The sequence below is a fragment of the Lithobates pipiens genome, unplaced genomic scaffold (assembly GCF_037356315.1).
Source record: "Lithobates pipiens isolate NorthernLeopardFrog02 unplaced genomic scaffold, aLitPip1_a1.2 Scaffold_18, whole genome shotgun sequence".
NCBI lineage: Eukaryota > Metazoa > Chordata > Amphibia > Anura > Ranidae > Lithobates > Lithobates pipiens.
Window position 1 is genome coordinate 215,438,853 of NW_027507758.1, and position 22,119 is coordinate 215,460,971.

Sequence of the window (22,119 nt, forward strand, 5' to 3'; positions counted from 1 at the left end):
TAATTCACCGATCGACACAGCACCCACCCCTCCTTTTTTCTACATTATACTGCTTGTTGATGTACTGAAGCTGCTAGGAGCAGTGGAAAGTTGATAGCACGGGGCCCGCCCCCCTGGGGCGGGATTAAAGTTCTGTGTATTGTGTAACAATTTTGCCTAGTCCCCCCCCCTCCCCCTTCATCTCAAAAGCTGCAGTAAGAGTCTCACAAAAGAATGTGTCTCCCCCCCTCTCATACCCTACAAGAATACCACCTTTATGCTTCTATTGGCCGAGGAAACATAGTGTGTATGGTACAGACCGGTACTTTATTTTGGCTATTCAGTTTCCTTTACAATTTTATGCTATCATATATAGTTAAACCTAGTAATCCTACAACTTACTATGGAGTTAGTCAAGACAAACCAATACAGCAAGTTAATACAACAACGTGCTCAGAAGTCATTTTAAAAATCAGTCTCAGGAATATTGTTTTTCTAATAGTCACACAATAAACATTTAAAACTTTTCTAACAGTAACAATTTTGCCTAGTTTATCCTAATGGCAGGCTATACAACCCATTTAGTTACAGAGAGGAGCTGTGTTGGTCGGTGAATATAAGAGCAATGAATGATTCAGTTGAATATAAATACTATAATGCATAATAATATAAGACAATTTTATATAAATCATATATATATATATATATATATATATATATATATATATATATATATATAGCCATTTTTGGTTTCGGTGCTGTTTCGGTATCGGTTTTCGGCCTAGTGTATTTTTCATTTTCGGTATGGGTTTCAGCACCAAAAAACCCCATTCGGCGCACCCCTAGTTTATACACCTTCCTGCCCAGACCAATTTTCAGCTTTCACAAATTAGATTTTTAGCATTTTGTTCCCACAAATACAGCTTTCTTTTGGTGGTATTTGATCACCTCTGGGATTTTTAGTTTCTGCTAAACAAATCTAAAAAAATAAAAAATAAAAAAAAAAGACAGAAAATTTTGAAAAAAATATTTTTTTTTGTTTCCGTTACAAAACTTTGCATTTAACCACTTAAGCCCTGGACCATTTTACCGGCCAAAGACCAGAGCACTTTTTGCAATTCGGCAATGCATCACTTTAACTGACAATTGCGTGGTCATGAGACGTGGCTCCCAAACAAATTTGGCAATTTAGAAAAAAAAGAAAAACGCATTATTTTTTACATTTTGCTATAATAAACATCCCTCAAAAATATATTTAAAAAAAAACATTTTTTCCCTCATTTTAGGCCGATACCTATTCTTCTACATTTTTTTTTTTTTTTACCAAAAATATCGCAATAAGATATATATATATATTTTACTAGTAATGGCAGCGATGAGCAATTTTTATTGTGACGCCGACATTATGGCGGACACATAGGACATTTTTGGGACCATTGTCATTTATACAGCAATCAGTACTATACAAATGCATGGACTCTTGTGTAAATGACACTGCAGTGAGGGGGTTAACCACTGGGGGCAGTGTAGGGGTTAAGTATGTCCTGGGGAGTGATTCTAACTGTGGGGGGCATAGCTACGTGTCACACGTCACTGATTTCTGCTCCTGATCAAAGGAAGCAGAGATCAGTGACACTGTCACTAGGCAGAATGGGGAGATGCTTATTTACATTAGCATCTCCCCGTTCTTCCTCCTCATGAGGCGATTGTGGGTATCCCTGCGATCGTCTCACGGAGCTTGCTGTGGGCGTGCCTGCAGGCCACCTCTTAAAGGGCAACATACAGGTACGTTAGTTTGCCTGTACCTTCCCTTCTCCCGCAGTATATCTGCATGAGGCGGTCGGCATGTGGTTAATTAAGTTTTCTCCTTCACTGATGGGCACTGTGATGGGGCTGCACCAACGGGCACCAATGAGGTGGCACTGATGGGCAGATAGGTGGCACTGAAAGGTGGCACAGATGGGCTGATAGATGGCACGGATGGGCACTGATAGGCGGCATGGATAGTTGGCAGTGATTTACACTAACTGAAAGTACGGATGGATGCCAGTGCCAAACAATAATGCCTGCAAATCAGTGATGCCCATTGTGGGCACTGATTGGCATTCATTGTGGCCACTGATTGGCATCCCTGGTGGACCAGGGTGGCATCCCTGGTGGTCCAGTGTGGGCATCCTGGGGTGGGGGCTGCAGACCCCCCCACCCTGCCACAGGTCGATCGGCTCTCCTCTACTTGTGTCTGACAGATGCAAGTGAGGAAAAGCTGATCAGCAGCTCTTCCTGTTTACACTGTGATCAGCCGTGATCAAGCGGTAAAGAGTCCCGTCAGAGACTCTTTACCACGATCGGTGTTGCGGTGGTCAGACTGACACACCGCAACTGTCTGGTATGGATCTTTGGTGGGGACCCCACGCCATTTTTTAAAAGAAATGTTGATGTGGGGTTCTCCTTAAATCCATATCAGACCCGAAGGGCCTGATATACATTTGGTGTGGGGGAAACACAGTTTTTTTTTTTACATTCAGCTGTCTGTTTAGGGCACGGCGGCTGGCTTCCAGGCCCACTCCTTAGCAACCAGCTCAGTGCGGTAAATCACATGAAAAAAAGCTTGCTAGTTATCAAACAAGTACCGCATTTCATCATATAACGCAGAATTCTTAGTGAATTGCACATTCAAAACTGATTTACCACAAGCGCTAGTTTACCTAATTTTATTAGCCGTTAGTTTAACACTTTTTATTAATGAATGTGCATTACAGTAATATTGCCCGTTCTTTAACGCTTAGTGAATTGTGATAATTGACTGCATAGGCTTTTATGGAGTTGAGTTTACAAGCTTTGGCAACAAAAACCAAAAGCTCCTAAAATCAAGTTTAGGAGCTGGTGTACATGAAGCCTTAGAAGAGTAGCACAGCTTTTACGAATGGAGCAAAGGGGGTGGACAGAGCAGGCATAGTTGGCACTTTTGATGAGTACTTATGACATCCCGCTGCACATATTAACCCACCATTCTCTGCTCCGAGCAGACTGAGACCTGAGCGGTCAGCAGTCATTTGATCGCTCAGTTCTTGGGCTTAGAGCTGGAGGAGGACTGCTGCAGCATGTAGATTTTTTTTTTTTTTTTTTTAAACTTACATTTCTCAATTCATTCACTATAAGCATTGTACCTCGTGTGGATTATAAAAAAATAAATAAATAACGAAAGACGTAACGAGAAAGAAGCAACCAAACCCTGTTTTATTGCTTACCCGAACGCACATGCGTTACAGTCCTTCCAAAATATTTGAGTCTGACAAAACCATTCATCATTGGCTCGAAGCTAGAGATCCACCACACTAATCTAGAGGAAAAAAAACGGAAGTTCAACTCAGAAACGCACGCTGTGCAACACGTGACTCTTTTCTTAATAGGTCCTGTAAGAGACTAAGTATATATCTGGAGACCTGTAATTTTCAAGCGATTTAATATGTGTATATGATTATATTAAGTAAAAATAATAATAATAATAATAATAATAATCCAGCGTCGGTGTTATACAATACAATGCCGTTATAGCACTTAGCGTAGCGATGACTGTGTTTACAGCTGGGACAGGACTCACAGGTTTCCGGTTGACAATTCTTCTCACGTGTTCCCGGTTGGTGAACTCTAGCAAGTTTGTGTCCTGGTAGCACGGGGATTCATGGAGCCAAGGATAGTGCAGAAGCTGGGTGTCGGCCATATGGATATGGAATCTGATAAAGAAGACGACGTGGACGGTGACTTTACCCTGGAAGAAGTCATGCGGTTAGGAGGCACTAAGGTATGCTTTGCCTCATACTCATATCTTGTAAATAGCGAAAATGTGCTCAGTTTTAGGGCTTGATCAGACATGCAGCAGCCCTTGCACATAGGTGATAGGGGGCTGGGAAGCAATATGTAATCTCTAGAGATGAGCTCAGGCATGTTCATATAATAGTCTGAGTACACTTTTTCTCCTTTATTTTTTTTTTTCCAAAATCCACTTTGTACAAAACCATACAATAAAATCCCAAATTTCAGTTTCATTAACCAATCACATAAACATTTTGCCATTATTCCTACTATTCCCCCCCCCCCCCCCCATGTTAATTTCCCCTATGTAGGGCTGCAACTAACGATTATTTTCATAATCGATTAGTTGGCTGATTATTGTTTCGATTAATTGGTTAACCATTTAAGCCCTGGACCGATTATCAGCCTAAGGACCAGAGGTCTTTTTACAATTTCGCACTGCACTGCTTTAACTGGTAATTGCGCGGTCATGCAATGTTGTTGTACCCAAACGAAATTTGCGTCCTTTTCTTCCCACAAATAGAGCTTTCTTTTGATGGTGTTTGATTGCCTGTGCGATTTTTATTTTTTTACGATATAAAAGGAAAAAGACTGAAAATTTTGAAAAAAAAAATGTTTTTCTACTTTTTGTTATAAGAAAAATCGAATAAACTTAATTTTAGTCATACATTTAGGCCAAAATGTATTCAGCCACATGTCTTTAGTAAAAATAAAATGTCATTATTTATTGGTTTGCGCAAAAGTTATAGCGTCTACAAACTAGAGTACATTTTCAGGAATTTACAGAGCTTGAGGTGCTAAAATAGCAGGGCAGTACAAACCCCCCCCCCCCCCCCCCCCCTTACAAATGACCCTATTTTGGAAAGTAGACACCCTAAGGAAATTGCTGAGGGACATGTTGAGCCCATTGAATATTTTTTAATTTTTTTTTCCCAAGTGATTAAATAATGACACACAAAAAAAATAAACGTTTACAAAAAGTTGTCACTAAATGATATATTGCTCACGCATGCCATAGTTATATGTGGAATTGCACCCCAAAATATATTCTGCTGCTTCTCCTGAGTACGGGGCTACCACATATGTGGGACTTTTTGGGAGTCTAGCCGCGTACAGCACCCCGAAAACCAATCCCTGCCTTCAGGATTTCTAAGGGTGTAAATTTTTGATTTCACTCCTCACTACCTATCACAGTTTCGAAGGCCATAAAATGCCAAAATAGCACAAACCCCCCCCCCCCCCCCCAAATGACCCAATTTTGGAAGGTAGACACCCCAAGCTATTTACTGAGAGGCATGTTGAGTCCATGAAATATTTTATATTTTGCCACAAGTTGCGGGAATATTACAAACTTTTTTTTTTTGCACAAAGTTGTCATTAAATGATATATTGCTCACATATGCTATGGGCATAAGTGAAATTACACTCCAAAATAAATTCTGCTGCTTCTCCTGAGTACGGGGATACCACATGTGGGGGACTTCTTGGCAGCCTATCCGCGTACGGGACCCCGAAAGCCAAGCACCACCTTCAGGATTTAAATATAAAACGCTACCAAAAAAACCTGTTAGCGATCGCAGGGATCAGGCCTGACTGCGAACGCTGCAGTTATGTGTTTAGTGTTTTGTAAGTGACAGTGATCGATCGAGACTGCAGTTGGGTGGGCTGGGCGGAGGGGCAAAACGCAGGTGCTAGCAGGTATCTGGGCTGATCCCGCTAACAATGCGTTTTTTTGGAACCCTAAACTGCTGGGAACGCTAGTATAGATCAGATAATGATTCGTTCAGATACTATACCACTACAGGAGGTGTGTGCTTTGCGCGTGGGTGTTAGCGGTACTGGCACTAACCTAGCACTGCCTGGGGCGACGCAGACCCTGACCCTAAAACCTAATTGATATCACCCGCCGGGTCATCAGGGGGTTAAACCTTTATTGGGTAATAAATGGTGGGTGCCCAAATGCTATAAAAATCAAACTAACCAGAGTCACCCGTAACACTTATATGGTGATCACTGGTTAACTAGGGGCAATCAGGGGGTTAAAATCTTTATTAGGTAGTATATGGGGGTCCCTGACGCTATATAAAAACCTGACGGGGAACCTAAATAACTAACTGGCTAACCAGCCTCACCAATGACACTTATACAGTGATCGCTGGTGAAAGGGTTAACTCTAAGGGCAATCAGGAGGTTAAAACCTATATGGGAGTACCTAATGCTATAAAAACCTGGCGGTGAACCTAAAAACATAACTAGCTACCTAGCGGCACCAGTGACACTAATGCATCGATCAGAAAAACAATCGCTTAGTGACACTGGCAAAAGGGGTTAACTCTAGGGGCAATCAGGGGGTTAAACCTTTATTGGGGGGGGGTAGGGGGCTACACTGGACCTTCCACGAACTGCCCTGAGACTTTTTACTGTCACAACTGACACTAAATGCAGTGATCAGTAAATAAATGATCACTGCAATCAGTGACCCTGTGACGGGGGGGGGGGGGGGGTGATTTGTGTGCCTGTGTACCTACATGTCAGTGTAGTGATTGGTGCACTTACTATCTCTGCTCTCCTCGCAGTCCGGTCAAAAAGACCACCCCGAGGAGAGTGACATCACTTCCTCCCTGCCTGTGTTTACACTACACAGGCAGGGGAAGCTTCTCATTCGCCAGGAGCGATCGAGAGAGGATGGCCAGAAACCAACGGCCATCCCCCTCAGCCCGGATCGCTCTTGAAGCGAAACGGACCTCCGCAGCCAGCGGGAGGGGGTCCGATCGGACCCCCCCACCCGCTGGAAGGCAAGCACGTACAGGTACGTGCTTGTGCCTGTACATGGTGTTCTGCCGACGTATATCTACATGCGGCGGTCCTTAAGTGGTTAATAACCTTAAAAAAAAAAAAAAAAAGTGGGTCAAATTCATTTTCAACATCAGTGATGGGAAAATTTGGAAATAGAAAACTTCTTCATCAAAGGAATTTTCAGACAGTGAATGTGGTTTTTGTCAGAAATGAAGGGAAAATTTCAAACAAAATTCATTCAGCGAATGTACAAAGATTTTTCATCGGAATATTCTCACCTGAAAATTGATCCGTGAGGCCAGCATAAGGCTCGGTACACACCTATGCAGTTTTTGCTTTTGATCTGTTGCTGCAGTGCGTTTTGATTTTTGCGCACGTGGTTTTACTGCAATTTGCGTTTTTTTTGTTTTGTTTTTTTTGGGGGCAGATTAAAAAACACAAATTGCTGCAAAAACGCATTACATTCTTTTCTGCAGTTTCTCCATTGAAGTATATTGAACCAAAAAAAGCATCGCTTTGCGTTAATTCCCTGACCCTTTCCAAATATGCAGCGGCTGAAAAAAGCACAGATATGAACGTGTCCCTTAGGAAACCATGTAAATGAACTGTAGTGCGTTTCTGCAAAAAACACCAAAAAACATATAGATGAGAACCAGGCCTAAAACGTGTAGTAACATAATGGGGTTAAAAAGACTAAAATTAGTCCTTTATATTACAAAAAAGCAAATAATCACTATTGGAAGGGGTTCATTTTTTTTACCGTAGAACAGTGAAAGTAATATTTACAGTAGTGATTATATTTTTGTACTACAAAGGGCTCATTTTAGTTTTTTTTTTCTAACCCCCTTATGTTACTGGCCAATTAATTGATTATGAAAATAGTAATCGATTAATTTCATATAGGGCTGCAACTAACGATTATTTTCATAATCGATTAGCTGGCCGATTATTGTTTCGATTAATCGGTTAATAAACTTTAAAAAAAAGTGGGTCAAATTGACATTAATTTTCAACCACAGCGAAGGAAAAATTTGGAGATGATAGAAAACTTCTTGGTGAAAGGAATTTTCAGACAGTGTATGTGGTTTTTGTTCAGAAAATTAAGTGAAAATTTCAAACAAAATTCTTTCATTCAGCGAATGTACAAAGGTTTTTCATCTGAATATTCTCATCTGAAAATTGATCCATGTGAACAGCATAAGGCTTGGTACACACCTATGCAGTTTTTGCTTTTGATCTGTTTCTGCAGTGATTTTTGTGCACGTGATTTTACTGCAATTTGTGTTTTTGGCATTTTTTTTTTTTGGGCAGATTAAAAAAACACAAATAGCTGCAAAAACACATTACATTCTTTTCTGCAGCTTCTCCATTGAAGTATATTGAACCAAAAAAGCTCAATTTTGCGTTAAAAGTCCCTGACCCTTTCCAAATATGCAGCAGCTGAAAAAAAGCACAGATATGAACATGTCCAATAGGAAAGCATGTAAATTAACTGTTTTGTTTCTGCAAAAAGCACCAATAAACTTATAGATGTGAACCAGGTCTAAGACGTTTAGTGACATAATGGGGTTAAAAAAACTAAAATTAGCCCTTTATAGTACAAAAAATAAATAATCACTACTGGAAGGGATTAATTTTTTTTACTGTAGAACAGTGAAAGTAATATTTACAGTAGTGATTATATTTTTTTACTATAAAGGGCTATTATTTTTTTTAACCCTATTATGTTCCTGGCCAATTACTTGAATATGAAAATGGTAATCGATTCATTTCATAATCGATTAGTTGTCGATTTAATCGATTCATTGTTTAGGCCCTACCCCTATGCTATATGTCCCCTATTCCAACCTCACTATTTGTATATCACTAAGGGGCCATCACTTAACTAGAGGCATTCATTTTCTGCAGCCAAGGGTTCCATATTTTAATAAACGTACAATAATTTCCTTGTTTAGTTAGGATTGCTTTTTCTAACCATACTACTTCATTCATAGTTTTCTCCCAATCCTCCGGGGTTGGGGGGGGGGTCGATGATTGCCATTTTTGTGCCACTCGTTTTCTTGCCTGATATAAGCTCCTTACCACCGCAATCAATGCTCAAGTTGGTCCAACCTCCTTTTTTTCTTTTCCTTTTTTTTTTTTTTTTTTTTAAATTCTTTATTTAAATCTCTAGAATCATATCTATAGGATTGTACAGCAGCAATACAACAAGAAGGGCAATATCAAATGTTCCTTATCCATACTCCATAGGCCCTAACCCGTCCACACGTGATCTTAATCCTGTCTATTTCCTATTTCTTTGTCTCTTTATACTTTAAACCTTACTCCCCCCCCCCTTTTTTTTTGTCCCCCCCCCCCCCTTTCAAAATATCCCTATAACTCATAGATCTCGCTATATGTCAAAATATTCCATCCTAAAGATATTGTCTATTTTCCCAAACCATTCTTTTATCGTGGGCTCTTCCAGTTCCCTCCATTTCTTCGGGATCTTCCTTTTAGCAATATTTAATAGTTGGGGTATCAGGGATCTACTATACCTTTTTTAAAGAGGAAGTAAACCCTGATGGGTTTACTTCCTCTTTCATTCCCTGCAAAGGCAAAGCATAATGGACTACTATGCCATAATGACGATGCCGCGCTCAGTGCGCCTGCGTGCCGCTGTCTACGGCGCATGCGCCATAGACATCGGTTCCTGTCTTCGGACAAATATCTCCTAAACCGTATAGGTTTAGGAGATATTTCTTAGATATTTCTAGATTAAGGCGTACCTGTATGTCAAAGTGTGTTGAAAGGGTTTACAACCACTTTAAGGATAATTCTGTCTCATGGAACAGGCATGCCCATGGGTTTTTTGGGACACAAACATTTTATCTTTTCTATATATTTTAATATTTCCTCCCAATATTTCTTAATCTTTGGACAATTCCACCACAGGTGGGCCATGGATCCTGTCTGTCCACATCCCCTCCAACACTCACCCGATTGCCCACATCGATATTTTGTTACTATGTCCGGTGTTCTGTACCATCTCACTATGCACTTATAGTTTTTCCTTCATTCCTATATTGACTGATGAGCCATGGGCCAGTTTCAATATTTTACCTAACTCTTGTTTATCATTTTGTGGTCCTATTTCCCTCTCCCATTTTTATTTATTTTTATTTTTTTATATATGGCAGTATCTCCACCTCCTCCTCCCTCGTCAAAATCTTATATATCTGAGAGGTTCCTATTCATGCTGCCGCACTTGCGCTCCAAGGCTGTCACTTCTCCGCCTCTCAGAGGGCCCGGTAGGGCCGAGACCTGGTGTCTGAGCTGGAGATATCGCCATTCATTTAGTTCAAACATTTATTTTCTCCCCTCTAACTTTTCTTGTGCTATTATTTTCCCTCCGTGTATTATGTGTCTAAGCTGAGCATTTTCTGCTTTCATCCAATTTCCTCCCCATTCCCTCTTTCCAGGTGGTAAGAAATTATTCTCTTTTAAGTATATAAGTGGAGAATTATATTCCAATTTTTTGTGTTTGTGCATATCGTCCCATATCCTAATCGCATTAGTGGTTAATATAGGTGTATTTCGTCCAAGTGCTCGGTATTGTGGTGATAACCAAATAATTTTTCCCAAATTTGTGTCTGACAAAACAGTACTATATTCCCACCCACCTTTTTTTACTATTCTGTCTAGTCCATTCTACCACCCTAGTTATTATCACAGCCTCGTAATATTTTTTTAAATCTGGCACACTTACTCCTCCCTGATCCTTATCCTTTTGCAGCATCTTTAGGGAGATTCTGGGTTTCTTATTTTTCCAGATGAATTTTGAAATTAAGATTCTAATGATTCTGAAGTATACAGGGGGTGTATAGACCGGAAGCATCTGAAACGTATACAATATTCTAGGTAATATGACAATTTTTAGGGCATTTATTCTACCAAACCAAGACAGTCTTTATTGTCATTCTCCTTATTTCTTCTTTAAGATCATTTATCAGTGGAATATAATTCTCCTTATAAATATCTCCAATAGATGATGTAAGCTTTATTCCTAAGTATTTAATTCCTGTGTTCTTCCATAGGAAAGGAAATTCCACTTGAAGATTCTGCATTTCTTTTGGGGGTATAATCATGTTCAATATTTCTGATTTTCCTATATTTATCTTTAAATTGGATAAGTCTCCATATTCTTTTAAGGCTCTCAATAGGTTAGGCATAGAGATTCGGGGTTCTGAGACATAAAATATGTCATCCGCAAATGTGGCTTACTTGTGTATCTCCTCTCCTACCCTGACCCCTCCTATGTAGGGGTTATTTCTTATTGTCATCATTAACGGCTCCAATGTCAAAACGAATAGGAGATGAGATAGTGGACATCCCTGCCTTGTTCCGTTAAACAATTCAAAGGGAGAAGATAATGCTCCATTTATTCTTATTGCCGCCGTTGGGCTTCTATACAGTACCTTGATCCATTCTATCACCCTGGGACCATAACCCATTGCCTCCATGGTACCCATCATGAATCTCCAGTTTACTCGGTCGAACGCTTTTTCTACGTCAATCGACAAGAACAGACTGGGGATTCCGTTCTCCCTCATTCTCTGAAGGAGAAGCAATGTTCTTATTCCATTATCCCTACTTTCTCTCCCTTCCACAAAACTGGACTGGTCAGGATGAGCTAAACTCTGCATTAGCTTTTTTATTCTGATGGCTGCTACTTTAGAGAACAATTTCGTATCTATATTCATTAACGTTATCGGTCTATAGTTAGGGCAGAGTGTATTTTCTTTACTTTCTTTTAGAACTGTTGTAATTGTCCCTCTCGAGGCTTCTTCGCTCAACCCGTATCCCTTTCCCAACCCATTGAAATATGAACAGAGTTTCGGAACTAGGATTTCCCTAAATTTTTTAAAATTTTCTATTATGAAGCCATCCGTCCCTGGGCTTTTCCTCCCTACTGATCCCATTACTGCTTGATTTACCACATGTACTGTAATCTCCAATTGGTGCACTACCTCCTCCGACAGAGCAGGGATTTTAGCTTTAGCCTGTGTAACATATTCTTAAATTTTTCCTCTTCTATTAAACTCTGCTTGACCTATTTGGAATCTTTTCACTGAATACAATTGTATTATCAATTATAATATTTTCTAAATACTTCAACTATATCTTTAGTGTTATATACCAGGGCTCCTGTTTTATGTTGGATAAAATATGGACCTTTTTTTTTTCCTCAACATTCTGGCTAGATTTTTACAATTTTTATTCCCCCATTGATATCTTTCCTTTGCTATCTTAAAGTAAGTTTTACTCGTTTCTAATTCTATTAATTCTTTCAACTCTTCTCTTTTTGTAATTAGCTTACATTGCAATTCACTGTCTTGTCAACTATTATTCCTTTTCTTGTTTTTATGGGATTGCTCTAGTCTAAAAATATCTTCTATTCCTTTTTTTTTTTTTTTTTTTTTTTTATAGTCTGAGTACACCTAAAGCCGTTTTTCAGTCATTTCTTCATAAATCTAAAGTCAGAAGCTGCAAAAACTAGCTGTTGACCTTTACTAAACACCTGACCAGTGTGTCGAATAAAGTGCCCTCACATGTGCAGGACAGAGCCGCACATTTGGAGATCAGCTGGAGTGATGTGACCATGGCATATGCGTACATCAGAGGAGGCATTTTTCGACACGACAGAGAATGTCATGGACGCTATTAAAAGCTATTCCCAGAACAGAGGGACACCTTAGTCCTCATTGTGCCTCGCTATTGTGGGACAGGATTTCAGTCTGCTCAAGGTCGCCGTTTGTCAGTGTTGCGCGGTGGCTTTAGTGTCTTGATCGGCACCTGTTGCCTGTGTCGGGTTGCATCACAGACAAAACTTGCCCTTCAACACAGCCACAAGCTGCCCTGCAACAGCGAGGCATAATATAACAACTACGGTGTCCTCCTCTGCTCTGTGAATAGCTTTCAGTTGTGTTCGTGAAATTCCCTCTCCCATCGGAAAATGCCTCCTGTGATGTGCACATGTGCCATGGTCATGTCACTCCAGCTGATCGAGAAATCAGCTGGAGTGCGGCTCCGTCCTGCGCATGCGATAGAACACTATTTTGTTCACCAGTCTTTGGTCTCTGACACCGGCATGTGAACTGTGGGCAGCCGACTGCGCAAGGCGCACTCTGCTGTGTCCCAGAAGGTTGTGAGCAGGGAGTGGAAGAAGAGCTTCCTTTTTAATAAAAAAAAATAAATAAAAATCTTTTTTATTTTATAAACCTATAAAATGTACATACTGTTAAGAATAAAGAAACTACAAAGAGATAATCTTACACCATTCCATCAGTGTCACGATTAGTAGCTCCCTACATACATTATTCTTTCTATAACCATTTAAACCCCCCCCCAATTCCCTCCTAGTGCCTTATCTTTCAACCACCCTTTTACTGTGCCTTATTTGTTTGTGTAATTAGTAAACAATAAATATATTACCATTATCCTACTTTCCCTCACATAGATTACTTTGTCACTCTTCTAATCTATTCTCCCTTCCTTATATCATCTCCTCAGTGTTTTAATTCTCTCTTACCATGTGCCCATTGATGCCCTTTATGGTGGACAACCCATTTTATCCAACCATGGTGTCCACAACTTAAAAAAAACACCAAATTTCATTCTTCTAGTGCAGGGGTGGCCAACCCGCGGCTCTCGAGCCGCATGCGGCTCTTTGATCGGTTTCCTGCGGCTTTTGTGTTCGGGCTTTTTCATTGCGGTGACAGGCAGCCCGAGTCTCTGCACTCCTCCGCTCCTCCCACACATCAACAGCCAATCAGCGTATAGTGTCCCCAGCCCGCCACATTTGAATACATAGGCGCTGGAGTGAGGCTGAAGGGGGGCAGAGGAAGGAGAAACATGCTGTATCTGAAGCCGATGAGATACAAAAAGGTATGGCCACAAGTGTGCAGGTTACTGATCTGTCCTCCCTTCTCCCTCTGTCTTGCTCTGTACTTTTTTTTTTTTTTTTTTTAATAACATTTCACCTGAACACTGATAAGATCTGCTCAGCACATTCTCTGTCTGTTGATAGTGTGACACACTGCTGGCTGTTAACCATTTCAGCTTCTTTTCACTTATTTATCCAGAGCTCTGTGTGTGCTGCATGCTTTCTGTGATGTTTTTTGGAAGAATTTACTGCTAGTTCAGGCTAGAAGACCCATTAACTGTTTATTGTTATCCTGACCAGTTCACTGTTTGTAAGACAATTTGTATTTTGGAAATTAGATGAGCTGCTGTCTTCTGTCACATGGATGTACTTTCAAAGGAAGATTACTGACCTGTGGTCTTTGTGGTGTTAAAACAGTGTGTGACATTTACAATAAATCCAGCTGAGCAAAAGTATGTGTGTATGAGGAAGGGATGGGGTGATATTCTTGTGTGCCCATGCGTGTGATGTGGCTCTTTGCGGTAACTCGGTAAAAAATGTGGCTCTTGGTCTTCGTCTGGTTGGCACTCCTGTTCTAGTGTATACCACTTTTTCCCTCCATTCAGTATCATTCATCACCTTTATCCATTCTTCACACGTGGGGGATCTTACCGATTGCCAGTTCTGGGCTATTAACTTTCGTGCCTGAAATAGGCCCCTTATCACTGCTATTTTAACTTTTTCCGATATCTTCCCGTCTTCTATTTTTCCCAATAAGCATATCTCCTCCCCCAGTTTAAGCATGGTCCCAAAAGTATTGTTAATAACTTCCACTATTCCTGTCCAGTACCTAAATAATTTTGGGCACTTCCACATCATATGTATCAAATCCCCAGTTTCTTGACACCTTGGACATTTAGCGTCCACTCTATAACCAAATCCAAAAAGTTTTTTCGAGATATAATAAGCCCTATGTAAAAAAAATAGCTGGGACATTTTTTGTGCAGGGGACGCTGAGACCAGGGCACTACCTTCTAATATCTTTCTCCACTGTGCTTCTGTTATCTTTACTCCAAGATCCTCTTCCCACCATTTTTTTTATTTTTTTTTTTATTTATTTATTTTTTTTTTTCTAACCAATCCGTCCCTAGTAATAAATTTACTGCAGAGCTGTGCATATATCTCAGATATCAATCCCTTAGATGACTCCCTATTCACCACTTTTTGAATAAGAGGGGTTTTACACCATACTACCATTTGATTTCTAAAATGTGTTTGTAGGGCATGTCTTATCTGAAGGTATCGGAAAAACAAGTGGTTAGGAACACCATACTCCCTCCTCAGCTCCTCAAAAGACTTCAACCTACTCCCCTCATATAGTTATCACCTACTTTACCTATAGGCGTCAGGTCTGGAAAGTGCTTATTATCCCACAGTGGGGTATATTCTGTTGGCCCTTACGTATCCCGTTCCTTTTTTTACTGCCTGCCAGACCTTTGTAATTAATCTTAGTGTAGGGCATTCAGAAAGGAATGAGTCAGCTTCCAGAGCTTCCACTAGTTTAACATGCTTGGCTCCCTGCAACAGCATCGGCTCCTTTTTATTCCTATCCTCCACCCTGTCCCAGCCCCTCAAATGCTGTAGCTGAGCGGCCAGAAAATAGCGGGGGTGTGGGACTGCTGCTCCCCCCTCTTTTATTGGTAACTGCAGTGTCTGTAGGCCTATACGAGGTTGTCTCTTCTTCCATATTAGTTCCCTAAATTTTCAATCTTTTTGAACCATTCCATTCTTATCCAAACTGGGGTGTTGTGTAAATAATACAACAACTGGGGCATCCAGACCATTTTAATGAAATTAATTCTGCCAGCTACTGACAAAGGTAGATGTTTCCAAATGTCCCGCCTCTGACTAAATGTAAACAGGAGGGGGAGCAAGATTATCTTTTATATATTGGTTTGGGTCCCTTGTTAGCCAAATTCCCAAGTATTTCACTCTGTCTACCACCCGCAGTTGAGCAACTGCAGGTGGCAGAGAGCTTATTGGGGTAGCAATGCAGACTTCTCCCAATTAATTGCCAACCCTGATATCCGTCCACAGTTTTCCACTATATTCATGGCCGTCACTAAGGATACATCTATATCCCCAAGAAAGAACAGGATATCATCTGCATATAATGCAATCCTATCTTCACCCGCTTCTCTTGTAAATCCCTCTATCGCCCCTGCTGCTCTAATGGCAATTGCCAATGGTTCAATTGCCAAAGCGAACAACAGGGGCGACAGGGGACATCCCTGTCGTGTACCCCTCTGAAGTTCTATCGGGTCAGAATACATGTTGTTAATTTTTATTTTTGCTCTATTCTGCTATAAAGTGCTTTTACCCAACCTATAAAGGTGGGTCCGAACCCAAACCTCTCCAGAGCCCGCCATAGATACCCCCACTCCAAGCTATCAAAAGCTTTAGCGGCATCTAGAGATACTATGGCCCGCGATCCCATGTTTAGCTTCGGAATCTGTAAGTTTAAATACACCCTCCTGATGTTAACACTGGTGGCCCTATTTGCTATAAACCCAGATTGATCTGGGTGTATAAGTTTTTGTATATGTCTATTCACCCTTGCTGCCAATACTTTTGCAAGTATTTTCACATCAGAGCACAACAATGATATTGGCCTATATGATGCAGTGTCCTTAGGGTCTTTCCCTTCTTTTGGCAGCACTATTATGGTGACTTCTGACATTGAAATAGGCAGCCCCCCTCCTGATACCACATCCTCCAGTACCTTCAATAGTTCTGGGATAAGCACCTCCCCATACCATCTATAAATTTCTACTGGAAGACCACCTGGTCCTGGAGACTTCTGATTGGCCATCCTGGCCACAGCGCACTGTACTTCCTCCAGGGTTATGGGGCTCTCTAGTTCTTCATTTGCTTGTTCTGACAGTGTTGGCATTTCTATCCCTTCAAAAAATCGATCCCATTCCCCCCCCCCCCTCCTCTTTCTGTCTAGATTTATATAGCTTTGAATAATACTGCCTAAATGAGTCCAGAATTTAAGAGGTCCGAGAGGAGATCTCCCCCCCTCCCCCCGGCAGCCTAATCGCCGTGATCCCTGACAGGGAGTTGTTGGTTTTAACCAGCCTAGCAAGCATACGGCCTACACTCTCCCCATCCGCGAACGCCACTTGTCTCTAAAACAGGCGCTTATTCTCCACCTTTCTCATAACAACATTTCTATATCTCTGCTGGCTTCTAAGCTTCTTCTCCTGTTTTTCAGGGGTTGGGTCTTCCACATATTGTTTTTCAGCCTCCACCACTTCCTCTCTGATACTCTCTTCCCATTTCCTAGAATTTGTCTTAATCCTTGCCACCTGTTGTATTATTAACCCTCTAAGGAATGCCTTTAGGGTGTCCCATACCACCTCTATTGGTGCTGTCCCCTCATTTAAAGTTACAAACTCTTCATTTTTCATTTACCTCGGTTGGTCCCCCCATCAACTCTAACCAGAATGGACTTATTTTCCATTCTCTTTGCAAAAAATTGTCCTCAGCTTAAACCGTTAAAATTAAAGGTGAGTGGTCCGACACTCCCCTTGGGGAATAGACTATGTCTTCTACTATCCCTAGTGCCTCCCTATTTCCAAACGCCATGTCTATTTTTGATAGTGTTTTATATAAACTGGAGAAGTACGAATACTGCTGCAAAGTTGGATTCCGGGTTCTCCAAATATCACACATATCTAATTCTTCCATAAATTGGGCCAACCGGCTCTCCAAAGCCTTGTCTGATTGAGCCCCAGGCGGAAACCTATCATTTCCCCTATTGAGAACCTCATTAAAATCCCCCATCGCAAACAGTGGTATACCCTCTTTATCTTCCAGAAATTCTGCTAACCGAAATAATACCTCCATTTTAAAGGGTGGTGGGATATAAATGTTTACCAGAATATAGGGCTTATTTTCTATTTGACAGTGTAGAAACACATAGTGTCCCTCCGTGTCTATTATAACTTTCTGAGGAACAAAGAGCATCCCGGGTCTAACCATTATGCTCACCCCCCCTTGCATATGAGGAGTAAACCGAATGGTATTGGAACTGGAATTGCTTGCTGTAGAGTCCCCCCATAGTGTCTTTTGTCAAATGTGTCTCCTGTAGACATAATAAATCCGCTCTGTTTTTCTCCATAATTGAGAAGACAGACATTTTAACTGGATTCCCAAGCCCCCTGATATTCCAGGAGGCTATATTCAAACTACTAAATTGTGTAGACAGGGGTTCTATTACGTTCCTGGCCTACCAGACTATAGCCACCAGAACTTGGGAGGCAACTCATTTCCATTAATAACAAATTATGTTGGCTTAAGACCCTTTCTCCAAAAAACTGAACATCTTGCACCCATAAATAACCAACCAATTGAATTATTCTACCAATCCCATTTCGTAATGCATAAGAGAAAACTCTTTTTACCCTATTCACTTGACAATCCTGTGTACTGATTTTAATGTGGTTAAAGTACCTCCCCTGCTCCCCCCCCCCCCCCCCATCCCATTGCCTATTTTGGTTCCCCCAAAGGTTTGATGCGTGACCTTTCTCCAAACTAACCCCTCATCCAACCCTTAGCCCCCCCCCCAGTGTATTACATGCCATTCTTAAATTATACTTGTTCTTACCTTTCCCACTCCCCCCACAAATACAACCAAAACAACCACTTGGCTGGCACATTGCCTGCCCCATACATTATAATATCCACGCATATATGTCTCCCCCCCTCCCCATTAGATTAAACCTAAAGTCCAATAATATCATTTCTGGAGTTCTTCATCCTGTAGATGCTTCTTATCTCTCCTCAAGCCATCTTGTCGCCTCAGCTACTGTATCAAAAATTTGTGTCCCTCCCAATGCCCTTATCCTCAGACGGGCTGGGTATAGTAGGGCATACATGATTTGTATTTGATCCCTGTAAACTCTGCTCTGCGTTTTTGTAGCATTGGGGAATAGTCTGAATAAAATGAGATCCTGACACTTTTGAGAAAAAAATTCTGCTTCTCCCTGGCTTTTCTCAGAATTATTTCTTTATCCTTTATAATTAAAAACTTTAAGAGCATTGACCGGGGGTGTCCATCAGTTAACGGAGCTGTAGCTGGAACACTATGAGCTCTCTCTATAGCGAACAGAGGCAAAAAAACGGTCTCCCCAAACTCCTCTTTAATCCATTTCTCCAGAAACTCCACAGGGTGAGGTTCTTCACTTCCCTAAGGTAGTCTGTTAGGAATTTCCCTTGTGATCAGTAAAAACTCCGGGTGTTCTGAGAAGCAAACAATTTATTTCTGATGTGGCCCACAACAGGGAGACATGCTTACAGGACGAAAGCTGAAGAAAAAAGTCTCAACAAAAGAAAGTGTTCCGCCCTCACATATCCCACAAGAATAACATCTCCGTGCTTCTATTGGCTGAGGGAACATAAATAACGTGTCATGGCACAGGCTGGCACTTTATTAGATATCCATATTCCCGTACATTCTTAGGCTATCATATTTAGTTAAATCTAATCATCCTACTTACTATGGAGTTAATTAGGACAAAACAATACAATGAGTTAATACAATAATGTGCTCAGAAGTAAGCTTTTTAACAAATCAGTCTCAGGACTATTGTTTTTCTAATAGTCACACAATAAACATTTAAAACTTTTCTAACATAGTCCCACCACCTGAACATTGCTCCTACGTGCCCTATTTTCCATTTCATCCAATTTTAAAGTCTGGAGAGACATTTGTTCTCGTATTAGTCTAATTTCCTGTTTGAGAGGAACAAAGTCATCTTCCATTGAACTCAATCTTTCCTCTAGGGCCGTAGTCCTTTCCGTGGTTTTCTGCAATTTTTGACCAAACAAAAGTAATTCCTCCTTTATTCCCTCAATTTGTTCACATAAACCGTTCAATGAGCTCTTGCATTCATTAATGGCGGTAAATATATCCTTTAGTGACGGTTCCTCTTGTTCTACTACAGGAGGTATGAGAGTTAGGTTCAACCATAGGCTCTGAGCTCTCATCTACTGTCTTATTATTGCCTGCCATTTTTGTCCCCGTTAGTGACGAACTTTTCTGGCCCTGCACTTTGCCTTGACTCTTTCTGTCTTGAGCTAATTGAGCTTTTACTGTTGGCTGTTGCTGAGGCCCTTTATTAGGGGAATTTTCCGGTGTATGGGCAAACCTTTCAAGTTTAGCTGCTGCGGCCGCTGCCGTCTGGCCTCCCCTTTCCTTCTCTTTTACCGGACGTGCTGTTTGTGCCCTGGCATTTTCCTGATGTGACTGCTCTTCTCCCCTCTTTCTGGTCATATTGCTTTCACTTAGTAAATGGGTGCTGAACCAGCACCACTTCTCCAGTGAGGGGCAGAGCAAAAAAGAAAACAGACGGGGGAGGAGGTATTATGCAACCGGCTGTGCTCCCTGCAACTTTTTTTTTTTTTTCTCTTCTCTTCTCCCCAGTACAAAAATGCGATAGCAAAAAAATAGTTCAATATTGTCAATTAAAAGCGTACCTCTATATTTTCCAAACTGTAATCATCCAGGAGGGGAAAAAAAAGGTTTTCTTTTCCCCTCTGTTATTTAATCCTGCCAGATTTTCAGGAGCTTCAAATAGCCCAATGAGTATCCACTTGCAGTTATATCTATTTTGTTATAGTCCTGAAGTGGGCAAGGTTTTCCAAACCAGGTGTATTTACACCCCCTTCCCCTAATATTTCCTTCAGCTTATTTTAAAGAGTAAATCAATGTAGAACAATCTGTGATAAGTTACAGGCAGATTAAACTTTTTTTCCCACAGCTCCTGCTCATCACTTCGTCTGCAGCTTGATATTTTTCTTAAATACAAAAGTCACTCACCAGTCCGATTTGAGCCCAGTTTGTACCTCTCAAATATCCCCTGTATTCAGCCCATGAGACGACCAGGCAGCCGATAGTATAGCAACAATTTAAGCAAGAATTCACTTATGATATCGGCACACAACACACTGTAGATAGTTTTCCCCACTAGGGATATGCAAGGTAAGCGTAAGCAATGCCTTCAGGGTTAGTACACAGCGCTGTGGGGGGGAAAAAAAAATATATTTTCCTTTTTTTGCCTCTGCGCTTCCCTGCACTGTTATGGCTTATAAGGCTTCTATATCATGCCCAGGCATAGCCAGACACAGGGTTTGGAAGTATCCTACTTCAATCTCAGATAAATTCTTCAGGTGGAAGCAGTTCAGGCATCTGGGGGTCTCTGGGTGCGAGTGGTATACACACACATGTATTTAAATGTAAAAAAAAGTCCCTCAGAGGGTTTCCTCAGAATATACAGCTATACGCTTATGTAATTCATTAGGATGGTACCAAAACACAGATAAAACTGCAAAAAATACTTGGGTTAATCCTCTGTTCTGGTGTGAAACTGTCCCATAGCCCAGCTCTCTTTCAGTTTCCCACACCTATTATAGAGCTGGTTCTGTATTTTAGGAATAACGTTTTTTTTTGTTTTATAACCACCAGTTGGTGATGCACCAGAAATAACAGGCAACTAGGGAGAGAAAGATTATCCAGGTATCAGCCAGTATTGCAGGGGTTAATCCTCCGAGTCTTGGCTCACTGTGATGTTTATATTATAATAGGATTGTCTCAGTAAACAACCCCTTAGCAGTCTCTCATATAGTTTCATGGGTCTCTGCTCCCGTGCGCATTCGCGCGGGAGTGACGTCATCGCTGTTCCGGCGAATCACAGTGCCGGAGCAGCGAGACCCACGGAGACCCACCAAGAAGATGGATGCTCAGAACTACAGGGGACAGCAGTGATTTCGCTGGCTCCTGTGTCAGGTAAGTGACACATAATGGACTACTATGCGATGCATAGTAGTCCATTATGCTTTGCCTTTAGGCCGGGTTCACACTGCTGCGGGGGGAGATGCTGATGTGATTCGCACCGCAAATCACATCCAATCTCCGTAGCGATGCGAGTTCAGCCATACAGATAGTATGGCTGAATTCGCATCGCTCCCGCAGCAAACTCGCACGGGACCCTTTTTTTGGTCCGCAACAGAATCGGATCGCATGGGGGTTCACACCATGCGATCCGATTCCTGTGCGAGTCGGCAGATCGCACTGCGATATGCGGACGGATCTGGGGGTGTCATTAACATATCATTGACACTCCCAGCCGTCCGCATAGGGCAGTGTGAACTGCCGGCGGGAGTAATGCGATGCGGAAAAACGCTGCGGATTTGCGGCGTTACCGCATCGCAGCAGTGTGAACCCGGCCTTACAGGGAATGAAAGAGGAAGTAAACTCCTCAGGGTTTACTTCCTCTTTAAGTTTCCAGCATCACCAGTGTAATGAGCTCAGTGCATACCAGCCCAGCTGAGACAAACAATGAAACGAAAAGGAGAGGGAGGGGGAGGCAATCCACTTCATTGGGAAAAAAAATAAAATACTCCTCTCAGTCCAGCTTTCTGGCTTCACGCCAGAGTGTGGGGGGAGGCAGGAGGAAATAAAAAAATAAAAAAATCCTTGTAATATCTCTACACAGCCTCCATTCCCCCTCTCCACCAGATAAATAACTGGAAGTTTCTCACCCAGCCACAGCACTGATATC

General features: G+C 41.4%; 2 protein-coding genes across 6 annotated transcripts in view; one reads left to right on the plus strand and one right to left on the minus strand.

The window, feature by feature from the left end:
• Positions 1–3,709, minus strand: part of NDUFAF7 (NADH:ubiquinone oxidoreductase complex assembly factor 7) — a 483,664-nt gene extending 479,955 nt beyond the window's left edge. For 3 of the 5 annotated variants that reach the window (XM_077486562.1, XM_077486563.1, XM_077486560.1), the window contains exons 1-2: positions 3,581–3,709; positions 3,228–3,319 (exon numbers count right to left, since the gene is read on the minus strand). In XM_077486562.1, coding sequence (XP_077342688.1) covers positions 3,228–3,288 — 61 coding nt within the window. In that variant the 5' untranslated portion in view covers positions 3,289–3,319; positions 3,581–3,709. Of the gene's footprint in view, positions 1–3,227; positions 3,326–3,580 lie in introns of those variants that run through there. The other 2 variants (XM_077486565.1, XM_077486564.1) reach the window with 2 other exon arrangements.
• The window catches only part of CEBPZ (CCAAT enhancer binding protein zeta), a 310,453-nt gene continuing 291,974 nt past the window's right edge, over positions 3,641–22,119 (plus strand). The window contains exon 1 of the mRNA XM_077486559.1: positions 3,641–3,781. Within this exon, the coding sequence (XP_077342685.1) occupies positions 3,662–3,781 (120 nt within the window). The 5' untranslated portion in view covers positions 3,641–3,661. The remainder of the gene's footprint in view (positions 3,782–22,119) is intronic.